Consider the following 27758-nt stretch of genomic DNA (forward strand, 5'->3'; position numbering starts at 1 on the left):
GAAAAGCAACAATAAAAGAACAGCTGGACGAAGAATATTCCCTTTCAATAATGCAGTAAATCAAGACGTTTAAACTATTGATTAACAAGCTGAAATCAACATGTATAACTGCTAAATTATTTCATAACTGTCTGCACTTGCAGCATTAAACATCATTAGATGTCGGTCATCATAGTGTCTCAATGATTATGTTAAAACAACTTTATTTCATCTGTGCACTTCAGTTAAAATCATGTTCACTCCACTAAAAGACTCGAGTGTCTGGATACGGTTTCAAAGATAGTGTTGCAGAGTGTCAAAGACATGGATGTGGATTCATAACACTTTCAACTGAGCTTTTTTGTACAGTTGTATTCAAGTTTAAAATATAAAAGAAAATTAAAGATGCTTCAATGGTGCACTTTAAAATGTTTTGTGGCCCCAGCCAAGTAATCCTAGCACAGTTTTGAGTCCTGTGAGCAGAGGAGGATCATGGGTCACTTGAGGGAGAAGCCGCCGCTGAATCCCGATGAGAAGGCAAACGGACTGAGCTTATAGCCAGAGCCACTGTAGAACTTATTCTGAAACTCCACCCTGAGAGAGAGAGAGAGAGAGAGAGAGAGAGAGAGAGAGAGAGAGAGAGAGAGAGAGAGAGAGAGAGAGAGAGAGAGAGAGAGAGAGAGAGAGAGAGAGAGAGAGAGAGAGAGAGAGAGAGAAGAGAAGAGAAGTAAATGTGTAAATAAACAGTGAAAGAGGCAGTGTCTCTGATTAATAGAGCTCTAGCGACACTTGTTTAGATGTTTTTATGCAAAAATGCTTCTTACAGGGTTAATGTGAGTGAGTGAGTGTGTGTTAGTCGGTGAGTGAGTGTGTGTGTGTGTGAGTGAGTGTGTTAGTCGGTGAGTGTGTGTTAGTCGGTGAGTGAGTGAGTGAGCGTGCGTGAGTGAGTGTGTTAGTGTGTTAGTGTGAGTGAGTGAGAGAATGAGTGAGTGAGTGAGAGAGTGAGAGTGTGAGTGAGTTCAAGCTTTTCTCACCAGTGCAGTCGGAGAGCGTGCAGGAAAGCGGACAGTCCCTCCATGATGAGCAGGATAGAGACGGTCAGCACAGCGAACGCAGCGAATATAAACACCATGATGATGGAGCCCAGATAACTGAGCTGCTGGAAGGAGATCCGCATCACCATCAACCACAGCACCTCCGACAGCTCTGAAACACACACACACACACACACACGTGAGGAGACGCTCCTCAGAGGCAATGGCGGTGAGTAAGGCTGAGGGCCCAGAGCTGCAGGTAGCAGTGAAACACACACACACACACACACACACACTTACGGGCATGAGCGAGGCTGAGGGCCCAGAGCCGCAGGTAGGAGGCGGTGTTTGAGATGCAGCCCAGACAGTACTCGATGGTGTGTATCGCCTGGTGCATGAACACATTCGCCGCATCAAACTCCTGACACACAGCAGACAGACAGGGCACAAAGAGTGAGATCATAAATCACAGATCCGAGGAACTGTTCACCTACATTCTCTCATCATTTTCTCATCCTCATGTGCTTCAAAACTTGTATGACTTTATTTGTGACGCAAAGCTTTGTCATGACTTGAGAAGACCTGGAATTGTAGAGCATGGTGCTGTTATTTATTTATGGTACATCGGCCATGTGACCAAAAGTTGAAAAACATTGAACTTTGTTGCAGAGCATCCATTGAGAATTTCAGACGGGCAGGTCCAGTTGTGCTTCAGATCAGGCAAATCATTATATTCAATTTCAGAGCATCATTATCTAATGCTTTGCAAATCTGTTTGAATGAATCATTAAAAATAACTAGTTAAAAGAATGATTAATATAAAAACGATTTCCCTCTCACCTCCTCTTCTCCTCCTCCTCTTGCATCCTCCTCTCCCTGGTGAGTATTAATAGAGCCGTTTTCTGCTAGCAGAGGACGCCTGTCTCCCTACAGACGACCAGAGTATAGTTATATACACACACACACACACACTCTCATTGAAAACACACACACACACACACACACACTGTGCTCACACTCACTGTACTCACTCACTGTACACACACTCACTGTACTCACACTCACTGTACTCACACTCACTGTACTCACACTCACTGTACTCACACTCACTCACTGTACTCACTCACTCCCTCACTGTACTCACACTCCTCACTGTACTCACACTCCTCACTGTACTCACACTCCTCACTGTACTCACACTCCTCACTGTACTCACACCCCACACTGTACTCACACCTCTCACTGTACTCACTCACTCACTGTACTCACACTCTCACTCACTGTACTCACTCACTCACTCACTGTACTCACACTCCTCACTGTACTCACACTCCTCACTGTACTCACACTCCTCACTGTACTCACACTCACTCACTGTACTCACACTCACTCACTGTACTCACACTCACTCACTGTACTCACACTCCTCACTCCTCACTGTACTCACACTCCTCACTGTACTCACACTCCTCAATGTACTCACACTCCTCACACTCCTCACTGTACTCACACTCCTCACTCCTCACTGTACTCACACTCCTCACTGTACTCACACTCCTCACTGTACTCACACTCCTCACTGTACTCACACTCCTCACTGTACTCACACTCCTCACTGTACTCACACTCCTCACTGTACTCACACTCCTCACTGTACTCACACTCCTCACTGTACTCACACTCACTCACTGTACTCACACTCCTCACTGTACTCACACTCCTCACTGTACTCACACTCCTCACTGTACTCACACTCCACACTGTACTCACACCCCACACTGTACTCACACCCCACACTGTACTCACACCCCACACTGTACTCACACCCCACACTGTACTCACACCCCACACTGTACTCACACTCCACACTGTACTCACACTCCACACTGTACTCACACTCCTCACTGTACTCACACTCCTCACTCCTCACTGTACTCACACTCCACACTCCTCACTGTACTCACACTCCTCACTGTACTCACACTCCTCACTGTACTCACACTCCTCACTGTACTCACACTCCTCACTGTACTCACACTCCTCACTGTACTCACACTCCTCACTGTACTCACACTCCTCACTGTACTCACACTCACTCACTGTACTCACACTCCTCACTCCTCACTGTACTCACACTCCTCACTGTACTCACACTCCTCAATGTACTCACACTCCTCAATGTACTCACACTCCTCACTGTACTCACACTCCTCACTGTACTCACACTCCTCACTGTACTCACACTCCACACTCCTCACTGTACTCACACTCCTCACTGTACTCACACTCCTCACTGTACTCACACTCCTCACTGTACTCACACTCCTCACTGTACTCACACTCCTCACTGTACTCACACTCCTCACTGTACTCACACTCCTCACTGTACTCACACTCCTCACTGTACTCACACTCCTCACTGTACTCACACTCCTCACTGTACTAACACTCACTCACTGTACTCACACTCACTCACTGTACTCACACTCACTCACTGTACTCACACTCCTCACTGTACTCACACTCCTCACTGTACTCACACTCCTCACTGTACTCACACTCCTCAGTTCTCACACCCCACACTGTACTCACACCCCACACTGTACTCACACCCCACACTGTACTCACACCCCACACTGTACTCACACCCCACACTGTACTCACACCCCACACTGTACTCACACTCCACACTGTACTCACACTCCACACTGTACTCACACTCCTCACTGTACTCACACTCCTCACTCCTCACTGTACTCACACTCCTCACTCCTCACTGTACTCACACTCCTCACTGTACTCACACTCCTCACTGTACTCACACTCCTCACTGTACTCACACTCCTCACTGTACTCACACTCCTCACTGTACTCACACTCCTCACTGTACTCACACTCACTCACTGTACTAACACTCACTCACTGTACTCACACTCCTCACTCCTCACTGTACTCACACTCCTCACTGTACTCACACTCCTCACTGTACTCACACTCCTCACTCCTCACTGTACTCACACTCCTCACTCCTCACTGTACTCACACTCCTCACTCCTCACTGTACTCACACTCCTCACTGTACTAACACTCACTCACTGTACTAACACTCACTCACTGTACTCACACTCCTCACTCCTCACTGTACTCACACTCCTCACTGTACTCACACTCCTCACTCCTCACTGTACTCACACTCCTCACTCCTCACTGTACTCACACTCCTCACTCCTCACTGTACTCACACTCCTCACTCCTCACTGTACTCACACTCCTCACTGTACTCACACTCCTCACTGTACTCACACTCCTCACTGTACTCACACTCCTCACTCACACTCCTCACTGTACTCACACTCCTCACTGTACTCACACTCCTCACTGTACTCACACTGTACTCACTGTACTCACACTGTACTCACACTCCTCACTGTACTCACACTGTACTCACACTCCTCACTGTACTCACACTCCTCACTGTACTAACACTCACTCACTGTACACACACTCTCATGCCGTCTCTCTCACACACACAACCCAAAAAAAAAAAAAAAGACAAAAAAACTATAGGAGGGTTCCAGCCCAAACAGTGTATTCAGAATGAGCGCTCACTGAAGGCTGAGTCCTCTTCATCCGGTGTGTGATGTACTCTTGCGTCGGCTTCCCCAGGAGCAACACAGGAACAGACAACACAGCCACCACCACCAGAACCTTCTGCACCACCATCTACACACACACACACACACACACACACACACACACCCGATCAGTTTATGAATAATGTTCAAAGATGTTCAAACAGAAAACTGGAAAATAGTTTATTGAAGTTCTGCATTTTCGCCACTGGAACAAGACGTAAAGATCCTGCCATATCCAGTCCTCACTTCTGTTTGAAAATACACTGTACAGAATTACAGATGTAAACCGATTATCTGAAAACTATAAAACAGAGCACACTTTAATCTGAGAGTCTGGTTGTGTGATTTCCCAGCAAGCACACACCTGTCCCGTGTAGAGCGGTTTGTTGTCCTTGTTCTCAGTGAACAGGAACATGTCTATGAAGTGGATGAGGATGCTGGGGGCGGAGTCAGAGTTCACCGGGCCGAACACCACCCACTTATAGACCACCATGAAGATCAGGTATCCAAACAGACACAGCAAGAAACACAACTCCGGGATCAGCACCAGAAACACGCTGCCGATGTCCCGGAAGTGTCTGGAGAAACGGAGGATTCATATCCAGATACATGACTTATGCTTCAAACGGTAACAAAAGGATATTTCAGTGCTGTTTTTCAGTAGGAAATGTTAGAACCAAGTTCATTCCCAATCAGACTTTATCCAGAAAATCTTAAACCTGATCATTGCAAGTGTGATAATTCCTTATACAGAAATCAAATAAAATGCATGCTTTGTAAAGGGGAATGGCATTGATGACTTCAAAACCACAAGGCAGCAGAGCAAGTTTTTGGACTATTACAGTGCGTTTAAAACCTGTACCACCAGTGCTGTGATTGTGAAGTAAAATGAAATCTAAAACTATCAAACATGGTTTTCTGTACCTGAAATAAGGCTGAAATAAAATAAATATTAGATGAAATTCTTAAAAACATAAAAAACATAAATAAAATAAGTTAAAGTATTACAATTACTGAAACAAAACTAAAATAAAAATAAAGATAACCAGAAACACGAATTAAAAAAAAAGGCAAAAGCACATTAGAAAATTACTAAAAGAAAACTTAAAATATAAAAATAATAGCTGATTCAAAAACCTTAATAAATGCTATAATAGTATATAAATAATATTAAAATGACCTCCAGTGGAACACATAAAATTCACCGTTGCAGTCCACAACAGTGGATCCATTGACGTTCGTGGAATACAAATAAATATTGTCGTATAGGTTTGGAACGACAGGAAGGCACTTATCTGGCATGTTTCACACAAACACTCAAGCATACTCACATGAAGTTGAAGAGGGACAAACACACACCGAAGGTCATATGGATGACTCCGATGATGACGGACATCTTCATCTTATAGCTGTTGAGGAACGTCAGGTGATTGTTGGCCAGACCCCAAATCTGAGGGAGAATTACAGTTATCATGCAGGATTTCACACACTGCCACAGTGAAGAGTGTTCCTCTGTATTACAGCAGAACAGGGGACGGCAGTGTCATTCACACACTCATTTGTTTGACTTACGGGATCAATTCCAAAAGGATAAGGCCCGGTGAAAACGCCTGTGATGTTGGGATCCAGCACCAGATACTGGTTAGTTCTGAAAGTCTCCTCACTACACACAGAGATCGAGACATGCAACATATTTACCATCTGACTGAGGACAGGTCAGTGTGTGTGTGTGTGTGTGTGCGTCTGTGAGTGTGTGTGTGAGACTGAGTGAACCTGTGCTGTGTGTGCGCACGTCTGTGAGAGTGTGTGTGTGCGTGCGTCTGTGTGCAAGTCTGTGTGTGTGTGTGTGTGCGTCTGTAAGTGAGTGTGTGTGTGAACGTCTGTGAGTGTGAAAGTGTGTGAGTGTGCATGTGAGAGAGTGAGAGAGTGTGAGTGTGTGTGTGTGTGTGTGTGTGTGTCGTACGTCCAGTTGTAGTGCTCTGCATTGGGCCGGACGTGCCACCCTGAGGAGAAGGTGTTGAGGCCTCTGCTGAAACACTCGTTGTAAATGGCTCCGGTGTAGATGGAGAACAGACCCATCAGCAGAATGAGGTATCGACCGCCAAACATCATACGCCAGATCTGACACACACACACACACACACGAATAAGACACAACTAGAATTGGACACTTCCTAGAGAAGCTGTTTTGTGGCTTCTGCTTGTGAGAAGCATGGCCTCATTCTGGGTTTTTAAGATTCTGATTCTGAATATTTGAAATGGTTTCATAGTCGTATTACAGCACCAGCTACACTTTCTCACTCTCTCTCTGCTCAGATAATGAGTAGGAACAGGATAATAATGATATAGTCAGTTGTGGTGTGATCATCAAGCAGCTCGTGATACAAACTCCATTTCTGCACTCACTGTTTAACATGCGTTTGGGACACAATGTGCTTCATTTTCAAACTTGCATAATTTTTCCATGTGGTATAACAGAAGTTTCAGTGTTGTGAAATTCAGAAATTCCAGTATTGTGAAAACGTGTGTGCATGATGCGTCATATTTTTACTTCATTGGTATTTTTCCTCATTTTTGGATCCTTCTCCTCCAGAACCATCCAGAGACCGGCCAGTGCCATCAGCAGCCCGTGACCCACGTCCCCGAACATCACCGCAAACAGGAAGGGGAACGTGATGATGGTGTAGACGGCTGCACACACACAACAGGCAGGAGAGTGAGACGGGGCTGTGTGAGTGTTAGTTTGTGTGTGAGTGTGTGAGTGAGTGAGTGTGCGAGTGAGTGAGTGTGTGAGTGTGCGAGTGAGTGAGTGTGCGTGTGTGTGTGTGAGTGAGTGAGTGTGAGTGTGAATGTGCGAGTGAGTGAGAGTGCGAGTGAGTGAGTGTGCGAGTGAGTGAGTGTGCGAGTGAGTGAGTGAGTGAGAGTGCGAGTGAGTGTGAGAGTGAGTGTGTGTGTGAGTGAGTGTGCGAGTGAGTGAGTGAGTGTGCGAGTGAGTGAGTGTGTGAGTGAGTGAGTGAGTGTGTGTGTGTGTGTGTGTGAGTGAGTGAGTGTGCGAGTGAGTGAGTGTGTGAGTGTGTGAGTGAGTGAGTGTGTGTGTGTGAGTGAGTGAGTGTGAGTGTGAATGTGCGAGTGAGTGAGAGTGCGAGTGAGTGAGTGTGCGAGTGAGTGTGCGAGTGAGTGTGCGAGTGAGTGAGCGTGTGTGTGTGAGTGAGTGTGAATGTGCGAGTGAGTGAGTGAGTGTGCGAGTGAGTGAGAGTGCGAGTGAGTGTGCGAGTGAGTGAGTGTGTGTGTGTGAGTGTGCGAGTGAGTGAGTGTGTGAGTGAGTGAGTGTGTGTGTGTGTGTGTGAGTGTGAGTGTGAATGTGCGAGTGAGTGAGTGTGCGAGTGAGTGAGTGTGCGAGTGAGTGAGTGTGCGAGTGAGTGAGTGAGAGTGCGAGTGAGTGTGAGTGAGTGAGTGTGCGAGTGAGTGTGAGTGAGTGTGCGAGTGAGTGAGTGAGTGTGCGAGTGAGTGAGTATGCGAGTGAGTGAGCGAGCGAGTGAGTGTGCGAGTGAGTGAGTGTGCGAGTGAGTGAGCGAGCGAGTGTGCGAGTGAGTGAGTGTGCGAGAGTGCGAGTGAGTGTGAGAGTGAGTGAGTGTGCGAGAGTGCGAGTGAGTGTGAGTGAGTGAGTGCGAGTGAGTGTGAGTGAGTGTGAGTGAGTGAGTGAGTGTGCGAGTGAGTGAGTGAGTGTGCGAGTGAGTGAGTGAGTGTGCGAGTGAGTGAGTGAGTGTGCGAGTGAGTGTGCGAGTGAGTGAGTGTGCGAGTGAGTGAGCGAGGGAGTGAGTGAGCGAGTGTGCATGTGCGAGTGAGTGAGTGCGAGTGAGTGAGTGAGTGAGTGTGCGAGTGAGTGAGTGCGAGTGAGTGTGAGTGAGTGAGAGTGCGAGTGAGTGAGTGAGTGTGCGAGTGAGTGAGTGAGTGTGCGAGTGAGTGAGTGTGCGAGTGAGTGAGTGAGTGTGCGAGTGAGTGTGCGAGTGAGTGAGTGTGCGAGTGAGTGAGCGAGCGAGTGAGCGAGTGTGCATGTGCGAGTGAGTGAGTGCGAGTGAGTGAGTGTGCGAGTGAGTGAGTGTGCGAGTGAGTGAGTGTGAGTGTGCATGTGCGAGTGAGTGAGTGAGTGTGCGAGTGAGTGAGCGAGCGAGCGAGTGTGCGAGTGAGTGAGTGAGTGAGTGTGAGTGTGCATGTGCGAGTGAGTGAGTGTGCGAGTGAGTGAGTGAGTGTGCGAGTGAGTGAGTGTGCGAGTGAGTGAGTGTGCGAGTGAGCGTGCGAGTGAGTGAGTGTGCGAGTGAGTGTGAGTGAGTGTGCGAGTGAGTGAGTGAGTGAGTGTGCGAGTGAGTGAGTGAGTGAGTGAGCGAGTGAGTGTGAGTGTGCATGTGCGAGTGAGTGAGTGTGCGAGTGAGTGTGAGTGAGTGTGCGAGTGAGTGTGAGTGAGTGTGCATGTGCGAGTGAGTGGGTGCTTCTCATTTCTTATTTGTGCATCCTCGTTTCCTTTCCTTGCTTCCTTTCCTCGCGTCTCAGCTCCGCCCCCTGTAGGATGCGAGGGAAGGCTGCAAGGAAAAGACGCGAGGACGGAGGAATCGAATGTAACTTTTTTATACATTGGAATACTTGATCACTCGAGCGCCACTTCACCGTGTCATCAGCAGCGCTCAGAGGATCTGCCCTTATGTTGGTGAAGTTTGGTTATTTAAGAAATTCATAATAAATAATAATAAAGCAAGATACCCTGTTGAAATATGTGAGATGTGTGGTTTATAAACTGCAAAGGTAAAGTATAAATTAAAATTATTGTGACCGATGTGAAGGGGGAGGAGAATTTAGACGTGCGTCACGTTTAAGTCGATAAAACTCTTCCGCATAGGATACACCTGTGTATCCTCGCTCATGACTCCTCAGGAAGCTTCCTAACTCCTCGATCCTCGTCTCCTCGCGGTGCAATTAGAGAATTGAGATGTCCTTCAAGATGGCTGAGCTCGATCGGTTTCCGGGTCATAGGATGGAGAACGGAGGAGCGAGGAGACGAGGAGGGATATTGAGAAGCACCCATTGAGTGAGTGTGCGAGTGAGTGTGAGCGAGCTAGTGAGTGAGTGTGTGAGTGAGTGAGTGTGTGCGAGTGAGTAAGTGTGAGCGAGTGAGTGAGTGTGTGAGTGAGTGAGTGTGTGAGTGAGTGAGTGTGAGTGAGTGTGCGAGTGAGTGAGTGTGAGTGAGTGTGCGAGTGAGTGAGTGTGAGTGAGTGTGCGAGTGTGAGTGAGTGTGAGTGAGTGTGAGTGAGTGTGAGTGAGTGTGTGTGCATGTGCGAGTGTGTGAGTGAGTGAGTGAGTGAGTGAGTGAGAGTGTGTGTTACCTGGGTTCACCTCCCTGTAACTCGCCACTCCATACGCATCGACGATGTTCTGGAATCCTGCGGTGAAGGCGTTGGTGGGGAAGAGAGTCGGGGGGGAAGAGGTGGCCGGCAAGCGGTTGTAGAACGAGTCCACACTGCTGCCACTCTTCCTCTGAGAGAGAGAGAGAGAGAGAGAAATGAACGATTAAAGGACATGCAGTACTGCACACATCAGGGCTCACACTCTTTCAGAAAATCTCCAGGACATTTCAAATCTCATGATGATGGGAATAAAGACAAGGATCACAGATTCACAGCCTACAGTAATACATTCCTCTCTCCAGAAGTCAAAGAACATGCAATCTATGGCTATGACTTCACTATAAAATCGGAAACACACCAAATACACACACACAGGCTTCTGAAGTTAAACTCTTTACGTTATCATAATGAACACGTTATAATGGCTGCCTAGGGCCTTCTCGTTAAGCTTCCCCTTCCCTCTTCTGCAGTCTCCAAAACAATAAAGGCATTATAAAAGAATTGTCTGCAAGAAGCATCTGTCCCAAACAGACTAAACAACATATAAATGTCTGTCCAACACAAAAGTCTCATTTGAACTTTCTAGTGTAGATGCTTCAAACTTTGTTCTAGAGCTGCAACTCCTCACTATTCTCTATGACACATTTCGGTAAAACTTTTTCGATTTGATCTTGACAGTAAGGTGACGTCATGCTTTCCCTCTGCCCTGACTGCCACTTACCATCTCTTTTTACATCCCTCCTAATTTTGTATCTGGTTATTGCACCTCATTGTCTTTTCTTTTTTGGAAAGCACACATTCTATATTAATTTTAAATTATGTTATGAATTCATATTATATTAATAAACTATAATAAAATGATACAAAAAAAATATCACAAGAAATAATATAGTGTATAAACTATCAACCAACAGTAAATCAAAATTGTATAAATAATGCAACAAGTTTTATCTTTTAAAATAAATAAAATTTAAAAGAGAAAGAGAAAGGAAAGATGCTTTAAAACTTAAACTATAACCACCAGTAGGTGGCAGCAAATAACAGTGTTAATGAGTGAGTCAGTGAGTCACTCTTTCAAACGATTAATTCAAAACGCTTATTCATTTAGGAAAATGACAGTCTTCATGAATGCGTCTTTGACTCAGTTTCTCAAGTGATTAGTTCAAAAACACAGATTCATTCGTGTGTGTGTGTGTGTGTGTGTGTGTGTGTGTGTGTGTGCTCACCCCTCCCTCCCTCAGGGCGCTCTGCAGGGCGGTTAGCTGGCTGACGTGTGTGTGTGTGTGTGTGTGTGTGTGTGTGTGCTTGCTCACCCCTCCCTCCCTCAGGGCACTCTGCAGGGCGGTTAGCTGGCTGACGGGACACCAGGCCTCTGCGATCAGACACTTGTCGGTGACGGAGGGACTGCAGAGGTTCAGCACCGTCTGCACAGCCTTGCACTTCTGCACCTGAACCATCCACTCGGGCAGCCGGACCAGCGCTCGGGCCAGCAGCTGCTGCAGGTACTGCTCCGTCTCGCCCATCACCTACACACACACACACACACACACACACACACATCAGCAGCTGCTGCAGGTACTGCTCCGTCTCACCCATCACCTACACACACACACACACACACATCAGCAGCTGCTGCAGGTTCTGCTCCGTCTCACCCATCACCTACACACACACACACACACACAAGCAGCTGCTGCAGGTACTGCTCCGTCTCACCCATCACCTACACACACACACACACACACACACACATCAGCAGCTGCTGCAGGTTCTGCTCCGTCTCACCCATCACCTACACACACACACACACACACACACACACACACACACACACATCAGCAGCTGCTGCAGGTACTGCTCCGTCTCACCCATCACCTACACACACACACACATCAGCAGCTGCTGCAGGTACTGCTCCGTCTCACCCATCACCTACACACACACACACACACACACATCAGCAGCTGCTGCAGGTACTGCTCCGTCTCACCCATCACCTACACACACACACACACATCAGCAGCTGCTGCAGGTTCTGCTCCGTCTCACCCATCACCTACACACACACACACACACACACACACACACACACACACACACATCAGCAGCTGCTGCAGGTACTGCTCCGTCTCACCCATCACCTACACACACACACACACACACACATCAGCAGCTGCTGCAGGTACTGCTCCGTCTCACCCATCACCTACACACACACACACACACACACACATCAGCAGCTGCTGCAGGTTCTGCTCTGTCTCACCCATCACCTACACACACACACACACACACACACACACATCAGCAGCTGCTGCAGGTACTGCTCCGTCTCACCCATCACCTACACACACACACACACACACACACACACACACACCAGCAGCTGCTGCAGGTACTGCTCCGTCTCACCCATCACCTACACACACACACACACACACATCAGCAGCTGCTGCAGGTTCTGCTCCGTCTCACCCATCACCTACACACACACACACACACACACACACACACACATCAGCAGCTGCTGCAGGTACTGCTCCGTCTCACCCATCACCTACACACACACACACACACACACACACACACCAGCAGCTGCTGCAGGTACTGCTCCGTCTCACCCATCACCTACACACACACACACACACACACACACATCAGCAGCTGCTGCAGGTTCTGCTCCGTCTCACCCATCACCTACACACACACACACACACACACACACATCAGCAGCTGCTGCAGGTACTGCTCCGTCTCGCCCATCACCTACACACACACACACACACACACATCAGCAGCTGCTGCAGGTTCTGCTCCGTCTCACCCATCACCTACACACACACATCAGCAAACACACGCTTCACGCTTCTTTGTAGATCGCTTCACAATGGATTCAGACAAATTGATCTACTGAGAGACTGTAACTCAGTGTAGAGGTAATGCATGTGAGGTCACCGTCAGCCGGAGTTGCACGGTTACACACACTGAGCGGCAGAAACACTGAGTGGCAGAAACACTGAGTGGCAGCATTTGTTTTCAGCCGCGAAAAACACACAAAACGTCTGAGGTATATTTTTACAGACTGACGAAAGCTACAGAACAGAGAAGCAAATGGATCGCTGTAATCCACAGAAACATCTGGATCTAGGCAGAGAAAGGCAGATTTGCAGTTATCATTTTGTGTCAATAAGCTGCATTTAGGGGTGAAATCACACCCTACAGTTGCAATCGAAATTATTCAACCCTCATTGCAAATCAGGTTTATTGACAAAATGTACAGACTTTCAGATGTTTGCAATGAACAAATCAAACAACAGTAATTGAAATAGCTCAACGAAAATGGTTTCCCCATATTTAACTGAAAAAGCTACTTTTAATGACTTATGCAGTCTCAAAATTATTCACCCCCTTCATGGCAAGCATCTTTAGTACTGAGTAGAACAGCCTTTTGCTGCCATGACCTGCTGCAAACGAGATGTATAACCAAACAGCAGCTTCTCATTCCCCATTCCTCATGAGCAACGGCCTCCAGTTCAGGAATATTCTTGGGTTTGCGTGATGCAACAGCCACCTTCAAATCTCACCAGTGATTATCTATGGGGTTCAAGTCAGGTGACTATGATGGCCACTGTAGACTCTTCCAGGACTTCTTCTGAACCCAAGCCTGGGTGGGATTTGAGGTATGCTTGGGATCATTGTCCTGTTGGAAGGTCTAATGACGCCCGAGCTTCAGCTTCCTCACTGACGACATGACGTTTTCTCCTAGGATTTCCTGATACTTCAGTGAATCCATCTCTCCTTCCACACACTGCAGGTTTCCAGTGCCAGAGGATATAAATCAGCCGCAGAGCATCACGAGCTCCACATGCTGAACTGTAGACAGTGTTCTTCACAGCTGATGCTTCATTCTTCTAGATCCAGCCACACCGCTGATCCAGAGGGCCGAAAAGATCCAGTTTTGTTTCATCGCCCCACAGAACAGAATCCCAAAACTTCTGTGGCTTATTTATATGATTTTGAGCAAATTGGAGCCATCTGTGCAGCTGAAACCTCAGTGGCTGTGGCCAGCAAGTCTTACTGCAGGTCTTCTGCATCACTCGAGGGTTTTTCTGAACATGCCTTCTCAGAAGTCTGGTTGCAGCCGTTGATAGCTGCCTTTATCTGCCCCGTCCAGGTGGTGTAACCACTGTTCCTTTAACTTTGAACTCGCAAACTATGCTTCCAACAGTGTCTCTAGGAACATTGAGTGCCTTTGCTATCTTTTTGTATCCTGTTCCTTGTTTGCGAAGGGTGATGAAATCCTCTCTTAACTTTTGACTTAGCCATATTTCTAACTTGCAGTCAAACGTGACACTCAACAAACCTAGCCAGTTCAGATATTTTGTGTGTTCTATCTCAAGCACACCTGGTGCAACTAATGAAGCCCTTGATCAGTGTCATCAGGTGTGCTTGAGACAACACCTGTTCTGCAGATGTGTGCTGTTGTGAGGGAGTCCATTCAGGGGGGGTGAATCATTCTGAAACTGCAGAAGTCATTAAAAGTTGCATTTTCAGTTAAATTTGGGGAAACCACTTGAAACATTTGTTGTGTTGAGTTATTTCAATTACTTTTGTTTGATCTGTTCATTGCAAGCAGCTGAAAGTAAATTTTGCCAATAAAGCTGATTTGCAATGGGGATTGAATAATTTAGATTGCAACTGTATATATTGTATTGTTATATATTGTATTGACTCATCAATTAAATATTTATCATCGTATATTCTGCATAATTCAATGCTTTTCAATAAACACTGACAAAAGACTATACAAGTTTTAGAGCTTGATGTTATGATGATATATATAACATTGATATGAGTGACCACATGGATTTAGACCAATATTGTATTAATATAATGTGTTCACAGGCAAATTTGGTTTGTTTTACTGGTGTTTTCTCAGTTTCCCCTATTAACTCCAGTCAGCAGCTCTTCTGCCACTCAGTCCGGATGAGGGAGTGTGTTCCCGTGGGAAAGTGACATCAGTGCATACACTGTGTATAACTGCCAGAAGTGAGGGATCATACTCACGGATCGGATGTCCTCGATTCTCCCTCGCAGCCCATTGAGGGTCTCCTCCCTCTCGGCCTGGTTCTCCGGGTAGGGGAACGTTTGTGTGTGGAAGCTGGAGTACGTGGAACACAAGACACATTCACTTCTGTACAACACAGTCCACAGCCCAGATGTTCAAAACTTTTCATCTGGATCAGAATTATATAGAACTTGAAATCCCGTGTTTTGCTATCCAGGATTAAGTAATCCATCTTACTTTTGTGCTGATTTTTCAAAGCAAAATCGGACTGGATCACCCTGATCTAGATTTTGTATTTGAGGAGAATTAAACAACAAACAAACATCCCCTTCATTTTAAATTTTTCATTTAAACAATCATCTTACAAAACATCTTACGGAGGGACATGGTGATGGGAAAAAATATGAGATGAGAGAAAAATTATACAATTCAACGTTTTTGTGTTCTCTCGTAAAAGTTTTGCATTTCCCCTGAAACTTTGCATTTTTTGCAAGTTTTTTCGAGGGAACGTAAGAGCATTAAAATTAATTTTTCTTCCCATCTCATATCTCATCACAATGTCCCTTTAGGGTTTCCGTAGCCCGTCATGTGACCCAAAACAAAAACAATCGAATAAACATTCAAAAAGGGATGCAGTTATTAGAAACTACGTCTGATGATTGTGTCAATAGGCACGTTTCCATTACAGATCTGCGCAAAGCTTTTGCGATTTTTTCTAAATGTCGACAAAAAACAATTTCGAAATGACGGCGTTTCCATTAACCAATGTTATGCGACTAAAACTTCATTTTTTCCTCTCGCGATAAGTAAAATCATTCCAAAAACCATGGCAACGGTGGTAGGTTTATGTACTATATCCCAGCCACTGAAATGGTCATTATTATTAATCGAAGGAGATGTGTGTTTTCAAAGCATTGGTAAGGAACGACCCTTATTATACTTGTGAGCGGCTCATATGAGGAGTTTCTGAGTGTTTCTCCCTCATATCTGCTTCGAGGTCTTGATTGTGACATTTATTTGAGGTTTAGAATCCATTATTCCTGTAATTCTTTTGTCTTTTATGAATTTAATAAAGAACTCTGTATCGTATTCTGTCCAAACACACCGCATCATCTACGTCAGGTGACCTGCAAATGCAGGGTTTTTTTGCGAAATTGCCATTGGGCGTATTTTCATTGGCGTATTGCCATTTTGTGCAATTTGAAGGGTAATGGAAACGCGGCTAATGTTGTTTATATATGGTGATAAAAAAAACCCCAAAAAACACTTAAATTAAATATATTATCTTTGTTTGATATTGACAGCTGTTTATTTTATGGCACTAAAATTACTCTTTTTGTTACTTTACTGTCCTGAAAGGATTAATATGAAGCCTAAAGTCTACCTCTATATTATACTCTAATTTTTGTTCCTGAAATCTCCCAATCTTACTAACACAAACTGACGAATCTGTTTTCAGGATGCTTTTTTTTTTTTTAACAACCCATTTTCAAGATTTGATCAACCCGATCAGAACTTCAGAACAAGTGCCCGGTTTAATTGAACTGTGTTTACTGTGAACGCGCAGGATTTAAACGTGAATCTCTTTTACGGAATGAACATAAAACTTTAAATGAACATAAAAAATGTGGGTTATTATTAAAAATGTTTTTATTGCATTTTTTTTCATATAATATTAATTGTACCACATTAACGTGTTAAATTAACTTCCCTAGTAAATAAACTAAATAATAAAGTTGATAACACACAAAAATGCTGAAATTGAACATTATTGCAGTATTTACTCAATACATACACTACAATATTTGTAGCACTTTATTTTACAGTCCTGTTGCAATGTAAATACTATGTCCTTATTATAGTTATTATCCTTATTATAGTTATCAAGTGGCATATTTGTAAGCTCTCAAAATTTGACTGATCTGCTAAAAAGGCAAAATACTCATTTCCCACAAGGTTCATAACTTAATAACTCAGTGTTTTGTCCAGTTGCTGATGACTGGATTAGGAAGATTAGGACTAAACATGCTTTTTCAGAGATCACTTCATTAGACACTCAAAGAGAACATGCAGCGCTTCAGCACTGAACCAGAAAACTATACTGACTATAGAAATTCATATGATCTTTTAAGATCTTATTGATGTTTAATATGACTTTTCTAGGATCCAATAAATCTGGAAATCAGACTCTTCAAATTCTATGGTATATGTCCATGTTTTCCAGGACCTTTGACCTTTCTCTAATGCCTCGTTTCCACTGAGTGGTACGGTACGGTACAGTACCGTAAAACCCCCATATCCCGATCACCTACCAATCACAGATCTTCTTCACCTTCTGCCCGATCTGGTCTCCCCAGAACGAGATTAAAAACACGGTCCACTGCACATCCTCGCCCTGGGAAAAACAATCATATTCCTCGTCAACTTTAACAAGAAAAATAAAGTTGTACTGTACAAGTTATTTGTATATTCAAAAATACTTAAAACAATCTCTTAACATTATTTAATGCAGTTGTAATTTTTCAGTGTAAATTATTTAATTTGACTGGTAACAGCCCTATAGAGTCTTATTATTCTTATTAAATTTAATGATCAAATTTAAGAATTTAAAATGATATATGGAGCATATATTTAAAATGACTAGTGAAAAAAAGCCTTTTATAAAGGTTAAAATATCAAACATTCAAATTTAAATATGTCAACGCTGACTGAACTCTCATGAGGATATTGCTTCAGAATAAATTATATTTGCAACACATACAAAAAAAAAATAATCTTTTTTTATTTATTTGGACAAGCACATTTTTTTACTCTGACAAATGAATGACCGATTTACGTGTCAGAAGGACATCAATGGAGAGATTATTTATTCAGCTTTCAGATGATGTATAAATCTCAATTTAAAAAAAGAAATACCCTTGTGACTGGTTTTGTGGTCCAGGGTCACATATAATCTCACATATTATACACCCAACTTATACTGTATGTACATATACATTCTCACTTGGGTCATGCAATATGAACCTAATAATAATTATTAATGATTGAGGGCTCACAGAATCGGGATGCTCCAGTTTTTCCTCCATCTCATGGAAGTCCACGATGATGTACCCTCGACACGCGCGCCACAGCAGCCGCTCGAAGGCCGGCACTTTCCACGGGTGGACCACACCGGCCACGAAGCTGAGCCGGACGTCCTGCCTGTTCTCCGCCAGAGCCACGGGCTCGAACGACACCAGCGGGGCCTGACACACACACACACTCATGAGGACCTCAGGCTGAGCGAGCACACGAGGGAGTGTGTGAGAGAAGAGCAGAACGCACCTGTGATGCTGTGAGCGAGTGAGTCTGCTTGAGGACGCCTCGGTACTGACACAGCTGAGTGAACTGAGAGCGCAGACTGTCTCTGTTCCTGGACACCTGCACACAACACACGCTTGAGGACACACGACACTGATGCAACACTCATCAACACACTTCAGCGATGTGCTGGATTCAAGAGGGGAATACAATCAAATTATTCAGACACCAGATATAATTTCTGATATTTTTTTACTAGTGTGTGCAGGACACTATAGTTCATTTCTGTGAGTGAGGAGAGCAAAATAAATTAAACTGTGAAATATTATACCCAAAAAATTCTTCATACAGTGACTACCTGTAAATTGGGACCAAAAATTATTCTGACACTTTGACCTGATCTTGTTTTGCTGAAGTGTTTCTTCTTTTTACACACAGACTGAACACAATGAAGCATTGCTTGGTGATTGGTTGAGCTAAACTGGTATTATTTAATTGTGTAGTTAAATTTAACAGCTGACAGATATTCAACATAAATCTGAGAACTCTGAGTTCTGCTCATATTTTATCACCACTTTCTAAACTATAGCGAATAAACTTATAATGTGAGAAATGTTGAAGGTGTCTGAATAATGTTGGTTTGACTGAACAGCATGACACAGTGAAAATGAAGCTAAACACTGATTCAGGAAGCACCGCAATAACATTTACAGTTTAAAAAGACTAAATGTTAAAAAAATTTTTATTTTTTTTATTTAATAATTATTATTATTAATTATTATTATTTATTAATTATTATTATATATGATTGTATTATTTATTTAATTAAAAATTATATGTTAAAGTCCTCCTGTGGTGTAAATCCAGCTTTTAATGTTGTTTATGTGTCTATGTGGTGTTTTTAATATGCTTTAAGACAAACCATGTGTAAATTCATAAGTCGACAGCATTGCTGAGTATTTTCTCCTTAAAACTGCAGTGAACCAAAGACAGTCTCAAAAACACGCTTTGAAATCGCTGGTGTTTCTGACGTCACAAACTACCTTGTAACCAATCAGATCAACATGTGATCGTCAACCAGTGGATCTCTGAGCTGAGTGAGTGAGTGGAGGCGGGGCTCATTTGCATATTCATAGAACCACGCATACTAAATGAGGCAAGGGTGTCGAGTTACACTCAAGATATTTTAAGGGATGAAGACATTTTTTCAAGGGAAAAAAACTCAGATCAAAGATGAGTTTTAAGAGATACAATTACTGACTACAGGAGGACTTAAAAAAATTAACTCTACATGCCAGCAAAGTTTCAAAGATTCAGGTAAATTAAGTTATTGTCTCCTAAAAGAAAGAAGTGATTCTGCGATGGCCTGAAACGAGTCGTCAGTAGAGGATGCGCAGACTAGTTGACTTTAATGCTCCGCCATGACGCTTTAAGCTTGACGTCGACTTTCATCACATAAATGTCGACTTAAAGTCTAAAGTCATTCAACCCCTAGTTGTCAGTAATTCCAGTCTCACTTCCAGCTAAACCCATGTAGTTTTGTCACTCATTTGTGTAATGCCAGACTATGGTCTTCAATGGCTGAACAGCTGGAAGAGTTTGGTTTGAGTTGTTCATCTTATGTTTTAACAGACATGTGTACACCGCACCATTGCATATGAAGTGTGAAGTTCATTTGGGACAGGGTCCATGAAAGTGTTTTTTGATGCATGTAAGCCTATTGTAGCATAAGCGTATTGACTCCAAAACAAAATTAGGAAGCTTTAAAACAGCATAATAAGAGGCAAGCAGGTTCAGTTTTGTTTTCATGTTGCTGTTAAACACAGGCAGACATTAAACACAGTTCAGACCTCCCTGAGCTCTCGGGCCAGGCGCTCGCTGTCCTCCTCGATGGTGAGCAGCTCTCGGGGCTGAGGGGCCGGCGGGGTCGGGATCGGGGCCTGCAGCGTCTGAGACAGGCTGCGCACAATCTCCTGCTCCAGAAACACTACAACAGAGAAACAGACCCTTAATAACCTCTAATTCAACATGAAACTGCAGACACAACCCATTTGACTTCTGTAATAGGACATGAAACTGCACTGAACTCAGAACATCACTACTACAGCGCTGGGAGATCCAGTGAGAAAGCGTTTGAACTCGCAGCAGTATTAATTACATGAATGCACTGCGAGATCTGGTGGGAAGCATTCAAATTCAGCGCACAATTCTGTCATAAACCATCAGATCAAACAGAGCTGACGTGGAAACCAGGAGAAACACTGAGCCATGAAAGAACCAAAAGCTAAAGTAATGAAAGTTAAAGGAGGTTTTTCAATCCACAAATCACCAGCATTCACCATGGATTTACTGTAGTAACGCTAACTGTAACCATGGTATTGTGGCAGAAATCGTTGTTTTTTTTGTTTTGTTTTTTACATTTTTCATCTCAGGCTTCGTAGTATAACCTTTTGAGAGTGAAATTCAAGCACTTTTTACTTCACACTTTTTCTAGAACTTAAAAGCTCTAAATATTTTCCAATTTTAATGTTATTTTTAATGTGATGATTTGTAAAAGTTTAAAGCTGTAGGAAAACTAAACTAAAACTAACAGCGTGGCAAACCAGCACTTTAAAAAAAAGACCACTATAACCAGTAGATGGCAGCAGAGGAACACTTATTAACCATTTACACTCCCTAAAATATAGAAAAAAAGTAGGAAGTCAAAGTCTCAAGAAAAACAAAAACTTTTCCTCATATTGTGACTGAATTACCCAGAAAACAATTAAAGAGCTTTCCTTTTAAAATCACTGAAGCTGGTAATCAGTTCAGTGTGATACTAGAGTAACAATGGTACATTTAATAAGAGTAGAAGATTTACATTTTCCCTACAAAAATCAGGTTTTTGCATGTTACTGTTGTTAATAAAAGTTAATTTTATCTTCATCTCAATTCAAGCTCAGTGCATTACAATAAACAAACATGTACTATTATTAGTAACTGCAGTTATTAATGCAAAACAATAATAATTTTATGATTAAATTAACTTTTTTATTAAATTAACTTGAATTTTTACAAAAATGTTTCTCCAGCGCTACCATCTGTAGATGTAGTGGCATATTCAGTTATTGGGTACACTGGTTTACAGCCGTGTGGCCTGAGAGACGCCACTGATAACAGATTGCTCAAAGGCAGAAGCAGCATTAGATGAACGGTTTCCAGAAACACACAGCGTTCTCTGTGCTCTGATGACTCTTGAACAATAGACGCAGATCACGCTCTACGGTTCACAGAACGAAGATAGCTGAGACAGACTCACCGAAGGTTTTCTCCAGCTCCTCGCATCTCCTCACTTCATTCACAAACTTCCTCTGGAACGCGTTGACATTCGGATTCAGCTGAGATCAAGATTACAAACATCATCCTCTTTGTGACATCAGCAAGCCAGTGTAATGTAAAGACACTTTATAAGACATGAAAATTCAGCACAGGCTTTCTTAAAGGGCTCATATGATGCTTTTTAATGTTTTTTCTCCTTAAATCTGTTTGTGCATGTAACCGATGTGCAAAGTTACAATGCTATTGTATCTAACAGAGAACACTGATCCAGACCTGACTAAAACGCATCGATCCAGGTCCAAATGTAACTTCCTCAAACATAATGCCGCCCATGTACAAATTTTGTAGAAATCAGAGCATTTCAGACAGACTGGGAATAGAGGTGCTGCAAAAATGTACAGTATGTGAAATATAATGTGTTTTTTGAGCATTTAAGCATGTTAACCTGTTCTATCACACCCAATAAACAAGATAATGCACTTTTAAAATAGCATCATACGACCTCTTTAGGAACGACAGAGTAAAGCGAGCAAAACCCTCACGTCTCTGAACTCCACTATTCCCAGCTCTCCCAGTTCACTGACGCAGTTGTAGGCGGATCCGGACTGGAGAAAGAGCTGCACCAGACAGACCTCTTCACTGCGAAACAGAGAGCCCATGACCTGCAACACACAGTTGACACATCAGTTAAAACACATCTGGACACATCAGCTGAGACACACACATCTGGACACGTCAGCTGAGACACACATCTGGACACGTCAGCTGAGACACACATCTGGACACATCAGCTGAGACACACATCTGGACACGTCAGCTGAGACACACATCTGGACACGTCAGCTGAGACACACATCTGGACACGTCAGCTGAGACACACATCTGGACACGTCAGCTAAGACACACATCTGGACACGTCAGCTAAGACACACATCTGGACACGTCAGCTAAGACACACATCTGGACACATCAGCTGAGACACACATCTGGACACGTCAGCTGAGACAAGCACACATCTGGACACGTCAGCTAAGACACACATCTGGACACGTCAGCTAAGACACACATCTGGACACATCAGCTGAGACACAAGCACACATCTGGACACATCAGCTGAGACACACATCTGGACACATCAGCTGAGACACACATCTGGACACATCAGCTGAGACACACATCTGGACACGTCAGCTGAGACACACATCTGGACACGTCAGCTGAGACACACATCTGGACACATCAGCTGAGACACACATCTGGACACGTCAGCTAAGACACACATCTGGACACATCAGCTGAGACACAAGCACACATCTGGACACATCAGCTGAAACACACATCTGGACACGTCAGCTGAGACACACATCTGGACACGTCAGCTGAGACACATCTGGACACATCAGCTGAGACACACATCTGGACACGTCAGCTAAGACACACATCTGGACACATCAGCTGAGACACAAGCACACATCTGGACACTTCAGCTGAGACACACATCTAGACACATCAGCTGAGACACACATCTGGACACGTCAGCTAAGACACATCTGGACACGTCAGCTAAGACACACATCTGGACACGTCAGCTGAGACACATCTGTACACATCAGCTGAAACACACATCTGGACACATCAGCTGAGACACAAGCACACATCTGGACACATCAGCTGAGACACAAGCACACATCTGGACACATCAGCTGAGACAAACACACATCTCGACACATCAGCTGAAACACACATCTGGACACATCAGCTGAGACACACATCTGGACACATCAGCTGAGACACACATCTGGACACATCAGCTGAGACACATCTGGACACATCAGTTGAGACACACATCTGGACACATCAGCTGAAACACACATCTGGACACGTCAGCTAAGACACACATCTGGACACATCAGCTAAGACACACATCTGGACACGTCAGCTGAGACACACATCTGGACACGTCAGCTAAGACACACATCTGGACACATCAGCTGAGACACAAGCACACATCTGGACACATCAGCTGAGACACACATCTGGACACATCAGCTGAGACACACATCTGGACACATCAGCTGAGACACATCTGGACACGTCAGCTGAGACACACATCTGGACACATCAGCTGAGACACACATCTGGACACGTCAGCTAAGACACACATCTGGACACATCAGCTGAGACACAAGCACACATCTGGACACATCAGCTGAAACACACATCTGGACACGTCAGCTGAGACACACATCTGGACACGTCAGCTGAGACACACATCTGGACACATCAGCTGAGACACACATCTGGACACGTCAGCTAAGACACACATCTGGACACATCAGCTGAGACACAAGCACACATCTGGACACTTCAGCTGAGACACACATCTAGACACATCAGCTGAGACACACATCTGGACACGTCAGCTAAGACACACATCTGGACACGTCAGCTAAGACACACATCTGGACACGTCAGCTGAGACACATCTGTACACATCAGCTGAAACACACATCTGGACACATCAGCTGAGACACAAGCACACATCTGGACACATCAGCTGAGACACAAGCACACATCTGGACACATCAGCTGAGACAAACACACATCTCGACACATCAGCTGAAACACACATCTGGACACATCAGCTGAGACACATCTGGACACATCAGCTGAGACACACATCTGGACACATCAGCTGAGACACACATCTGGACACATCAGCTGAAACACAAGCACACATCTGGACACATCAGCTGAGACACACATCTGGACACATCAGCTGAAGCACAAGCACACATCTGGACACGTCAGCTGAGACACACATCTGGACACATCAGCGGAGACACACATCTGGACACATCAGTGCTTCCTCTTCTGCTCTGACTCAGTGAGCGTGTGAGAAGAGTGTGTGTTCCTCTTTCAGGGATTTTTACTGTTTCACAATGACACCTTTAGTAAAGCAGGGGTTACAAACCAAAGCCTTCGGAAAGATCAGAAAAATTCCACTATACATTGGAATTGTTGTAATCTGTACCATAATCTTTATTGTAAAACAGCCAGATGATGATTTCCAGCAGCGGCATGCAGCGAGAGATGCTACACTTCCTCTAAAACTATTTTAAACATCACATTTTGGTATAATTATTGTTATACGCTCTTAAAAATAGAGGTGGTTTTCACATTTTTTCGGTTCCCCAAAGAAGCTTCCAGTGATCAGCTCTTAAAAGAAACCCTATTCTTAAGGGGATAAATAAACATTTTCCACTTTAAAGAAGCTTTACTGCAATGCAAAGATTATATGGATGTTAAAGTTTCTCAGTGGAACCATCAATGCCAATGAAGAACTTTTCATTTTAATTGAGAGACTACATGGAATATGTGACCTTTTATAAATTAATCTGCCGCACCCCAAACTGTGAGTGACACACACACGCGTGTACACACACACACACACACACACACACACCACAGGACTATTTAAGTGAATGCAAAATTGTGAAAAACTTTAAGGAAAGGTAATGTTGCAGCACGTAAAGTATCCACTTCCCCTCATACCTTCATGTATTTTTTCCATCTATAATCTTGATGTTAACTGGAAAAAGGTGGTGTTTGTCAACTACTCAACTTGTACATTTGGGTCACACTTATGGCCTCCACACCGTTCATATATTCATATTTCATAAACACCTGGTTGCTGTTTGATATTAGAGGTGACATATGGATCATGTGATCTTCTGATCACGTGCATCATCACAGGTTTTGACAGAAAATACAAATCAGGGCTACAGTTCCTCTTTCTGGAGGAATTCTGCTGCATTACACGAGGAACTATTTTAACGAGGACCGGTTTTAAAAACCCTCAGTTTATATTGGATCATTTATATTGGATCGGAGTTACTTTACAATCTATTCATTCCACAATAAAGTTTCATTTTCGTTTTCCTGAAAGTATAAACCTCGTGAAAAGCAGTTTTCATCAGATGAGATTGATCAAGATAAAACTAAAGCTTAGATGACTTTGAAAGACTCGAAACTGTCGATTATTCACAGAATCTGTATCAAACAATGTCGCGAGCACAGAAAACACCAGTGTAAACAGTGTGATCTGCAAACTTACCGGAGGACAGAACACCGACACAGGAGCGACGACACCAACAAAGACTGGCTTTTATCCCTTGGCGATGAAGCTCTTGTAACGGAGCGCACAGTGTGTCTTCATGAAGGAATAAGCTAAAGTTATAACAGCTGTACTGAGAGTGAATCACACTCACCAACTTCCCGTTTCTGCAGACGGACACGTTACTGAAGCTCATCACGTGACTTCACGAGCGCGCACAGCGGCTTTTATTAGTCAGAGGTTGTTATTCATTTATGCTATTTTCATTTATATTTTGTATGAACATTTGTATTGTGTCTTATAGGTATGTAAAAATGTTGTGTTTTTTTGCGAAATAAAATGAGAAGTTTGTATTCCTCTAGAGGGCGCTGTGCGGTTCATTAAGCTCAATTCTGCATTCAACCCCTTACAAATATCTCGACGTCTTTCTTTTTCCCTTTGTTTGTGTTTGTTTAATGTATCATCTTTGAATGTTTATTTATTTATTTATTATTATTTATTAAATCTCTACATAAGTCCGTATTCACAAACGACTGTGGTTAGTGTGTCCGAGTAGCCGCCAGTATCACGTGACCAGTGACCACTCTGCGCCTCATCATCAGTCTGGACAGTTTGACACTGAAACACACTTTATCTTATAAACCCGTTTCTTCTTCTTGATAAGTTTGCGAGTGAACATTCTCCAGTCTGTAATTTATTCCTGTGATCAAAGCATCATTACTTCAGTCTTCAGTGTCACATGATCCTTCAGAATCATTCTAAGATCATTTTATTATTATCATCAGTTGAAACTGCTTTTACTGATTTATATATATATATATATATATATATATATATATATATATATGTATGTATGTATGTATGTATATATTATTGTTTATTTTGCAGTTTTGACACTGCCATTCAAAAGTTTGAGTTAAAAAATAAAGACAAAAAGAAAGAAATTAATACTTTAATTCAGCAAAGGCTAAATAAGTGCTGAAATAAATGCATTAAATAAATTGTTGTAATATGCAAATTACACATGCGTAGCATATTGTTTACATGATATATGTCAGATTCTTAGTATGGATTTTACATATAAAAATGAAATGTAAAATGTGTGTTTTTTTTTTTATAAATATATATAAAGATGTAATTTATGAAAAACATGGTGTGCACATGTATTTTGAATATTACATACTTATTTTATTTGAGATTGGTCGCGCTCACACAGTGTTGTGTGTTGTGGTCTATCGGCCCCCCAAGTACAATAAGGACTTTTTAAATGATTTTTCTGATTTTCTGGCTGAAATCATGCCTAAATATGATCGTGTTCTTATTGTTGGGGATTTTAATGTTCATGTGTGTTGTCCTGATAAGCCAATGGCAAAGGGTTTTCTAAACCTCATTGATTCTTTTAATCATGTGCAATCTGTGTCTGGACCCACACAAGAACATGGACACACACTTGATCTTGTTTTATCATATGGTTTGCCTGTTCTTAATCTAGAGATATGTGATGCAGTGTTTTCTGACTATATGCCTGTATTATTTGAGACTGCTCTTGCCTGTCATACAGTTAAACCTCGCGCTGCTGCTCGGCGCTGTCGCATGATTAACCCTTCCACTGCTGCTCAGTTCTCGGTTGCGTTCAGTCAGAACTCCATCATTGCACACAGAAGAGCTTAGCTCATGGTTTCACTCCACCTGCCAAACTGTTTTAGACACTGTGGCTCCATTAAAATCCAGGCAGCCTAAAACTAAATCTGAGCCCTGGCTAAATGTCACGACTCATGCTGCCAGACGTGAGTGCCGTAGAGCTGAGCGCAAGTGGAAGAAGGACAAACTGCAGGTGTCTCTTCAGATGTTAAGGGATTGCCAGGAAACTGTGAAAGATGCTAAAAGAAAACATTTCTCAGATATTATTCT

The 27758-nt window shown here is 43.4% G+C and overlaps 1 protein-coding gene across 1 annotated transcript; it reads right to left on the minus strand.

The window, feature by feature from the left end:
- Nucleotides 1-331: 331 nt before the first annotated feature.
- On the minus strand, nucleotides 332-26054 carry tcirg1b (T cell immune regulator 1, ATPase H+ transporting V0 subunit a3b). Its single transcript, XM_084132583.1, has 20 exons — nucleotides 25848-26054; nucleotides 22273-22392; nucleotides 21711-21789; nucleotides 20263-20399; nucleotides 18437-18532; nucleotides 18169-18357; nucleotides 17425-17507; nucleotides 15112-15205; nucleotides 11358-11570; nucleotides 10024-10174; nucleotides 7200-7339; nucleotides 6612-6769; nucleotides 6221-6311; nucleotides 5980-6098; nucleotides 5013-5226; nucleotides 4623-4736; nucleotides 1854-1940; nucleotides 1314-1434; nucleotides 1014-1185; nucleotides 332-573 (listed from the first exon to the last, which is right to left on the minus strand). Exons 2-20 carry the CDS (start codon nucleotides 22387-22389, stop codon nucleotides 477-479), a joined length of 2472 nt encoding a protein of 823 aa, XP_083988709.1. The 5' UTR covers nucleotides 22390-22392; nucleotides 25848-26054; the 3' UTR covers nucleotides 332-476.
- Between the last annotated feature and the right edge of the window lie 1704 nt (nucleotides 26055-27758).

Source organism: Abramis brama, assembly GCF_963993115.1.
Source record: "Abramis brama genome assembly, chromosome: 13".
In the NCBI taxonomy this organism is placed as follows: Eukaryota; Metazoa; Chordata; class Actinopteri; order Cypriniformes; family Leuciscidae; genus Abramis; species Abramis brama.

Excerpts from the sequence above, each read along its gene's own strand:
- tcirg1b (XM_084132583.1), bottom strand. The coding sequence starts at position 22,389 with ATGGGCTCTCTGTTTCGCAGTGAAGAGGTCTGTCTGGTGCAGCTCTTT. Across the intron at positions 18,533-20,262 it reads TGGCCCGAGAGCTCAGGGAG|GTGTCCAGGAACAGAGACAG; the intron begins GTCTGAACTGTG and ends TGTTGTGTGCAG. Across the intron at positions 1,941-4,622 it reads TGAAGAGGACTCAGCCTTCA|GGAGACAGGCGTCCTCTGCT; the intron begins GTGAGCGCTCAT and ends GGTCGTCTGTAG.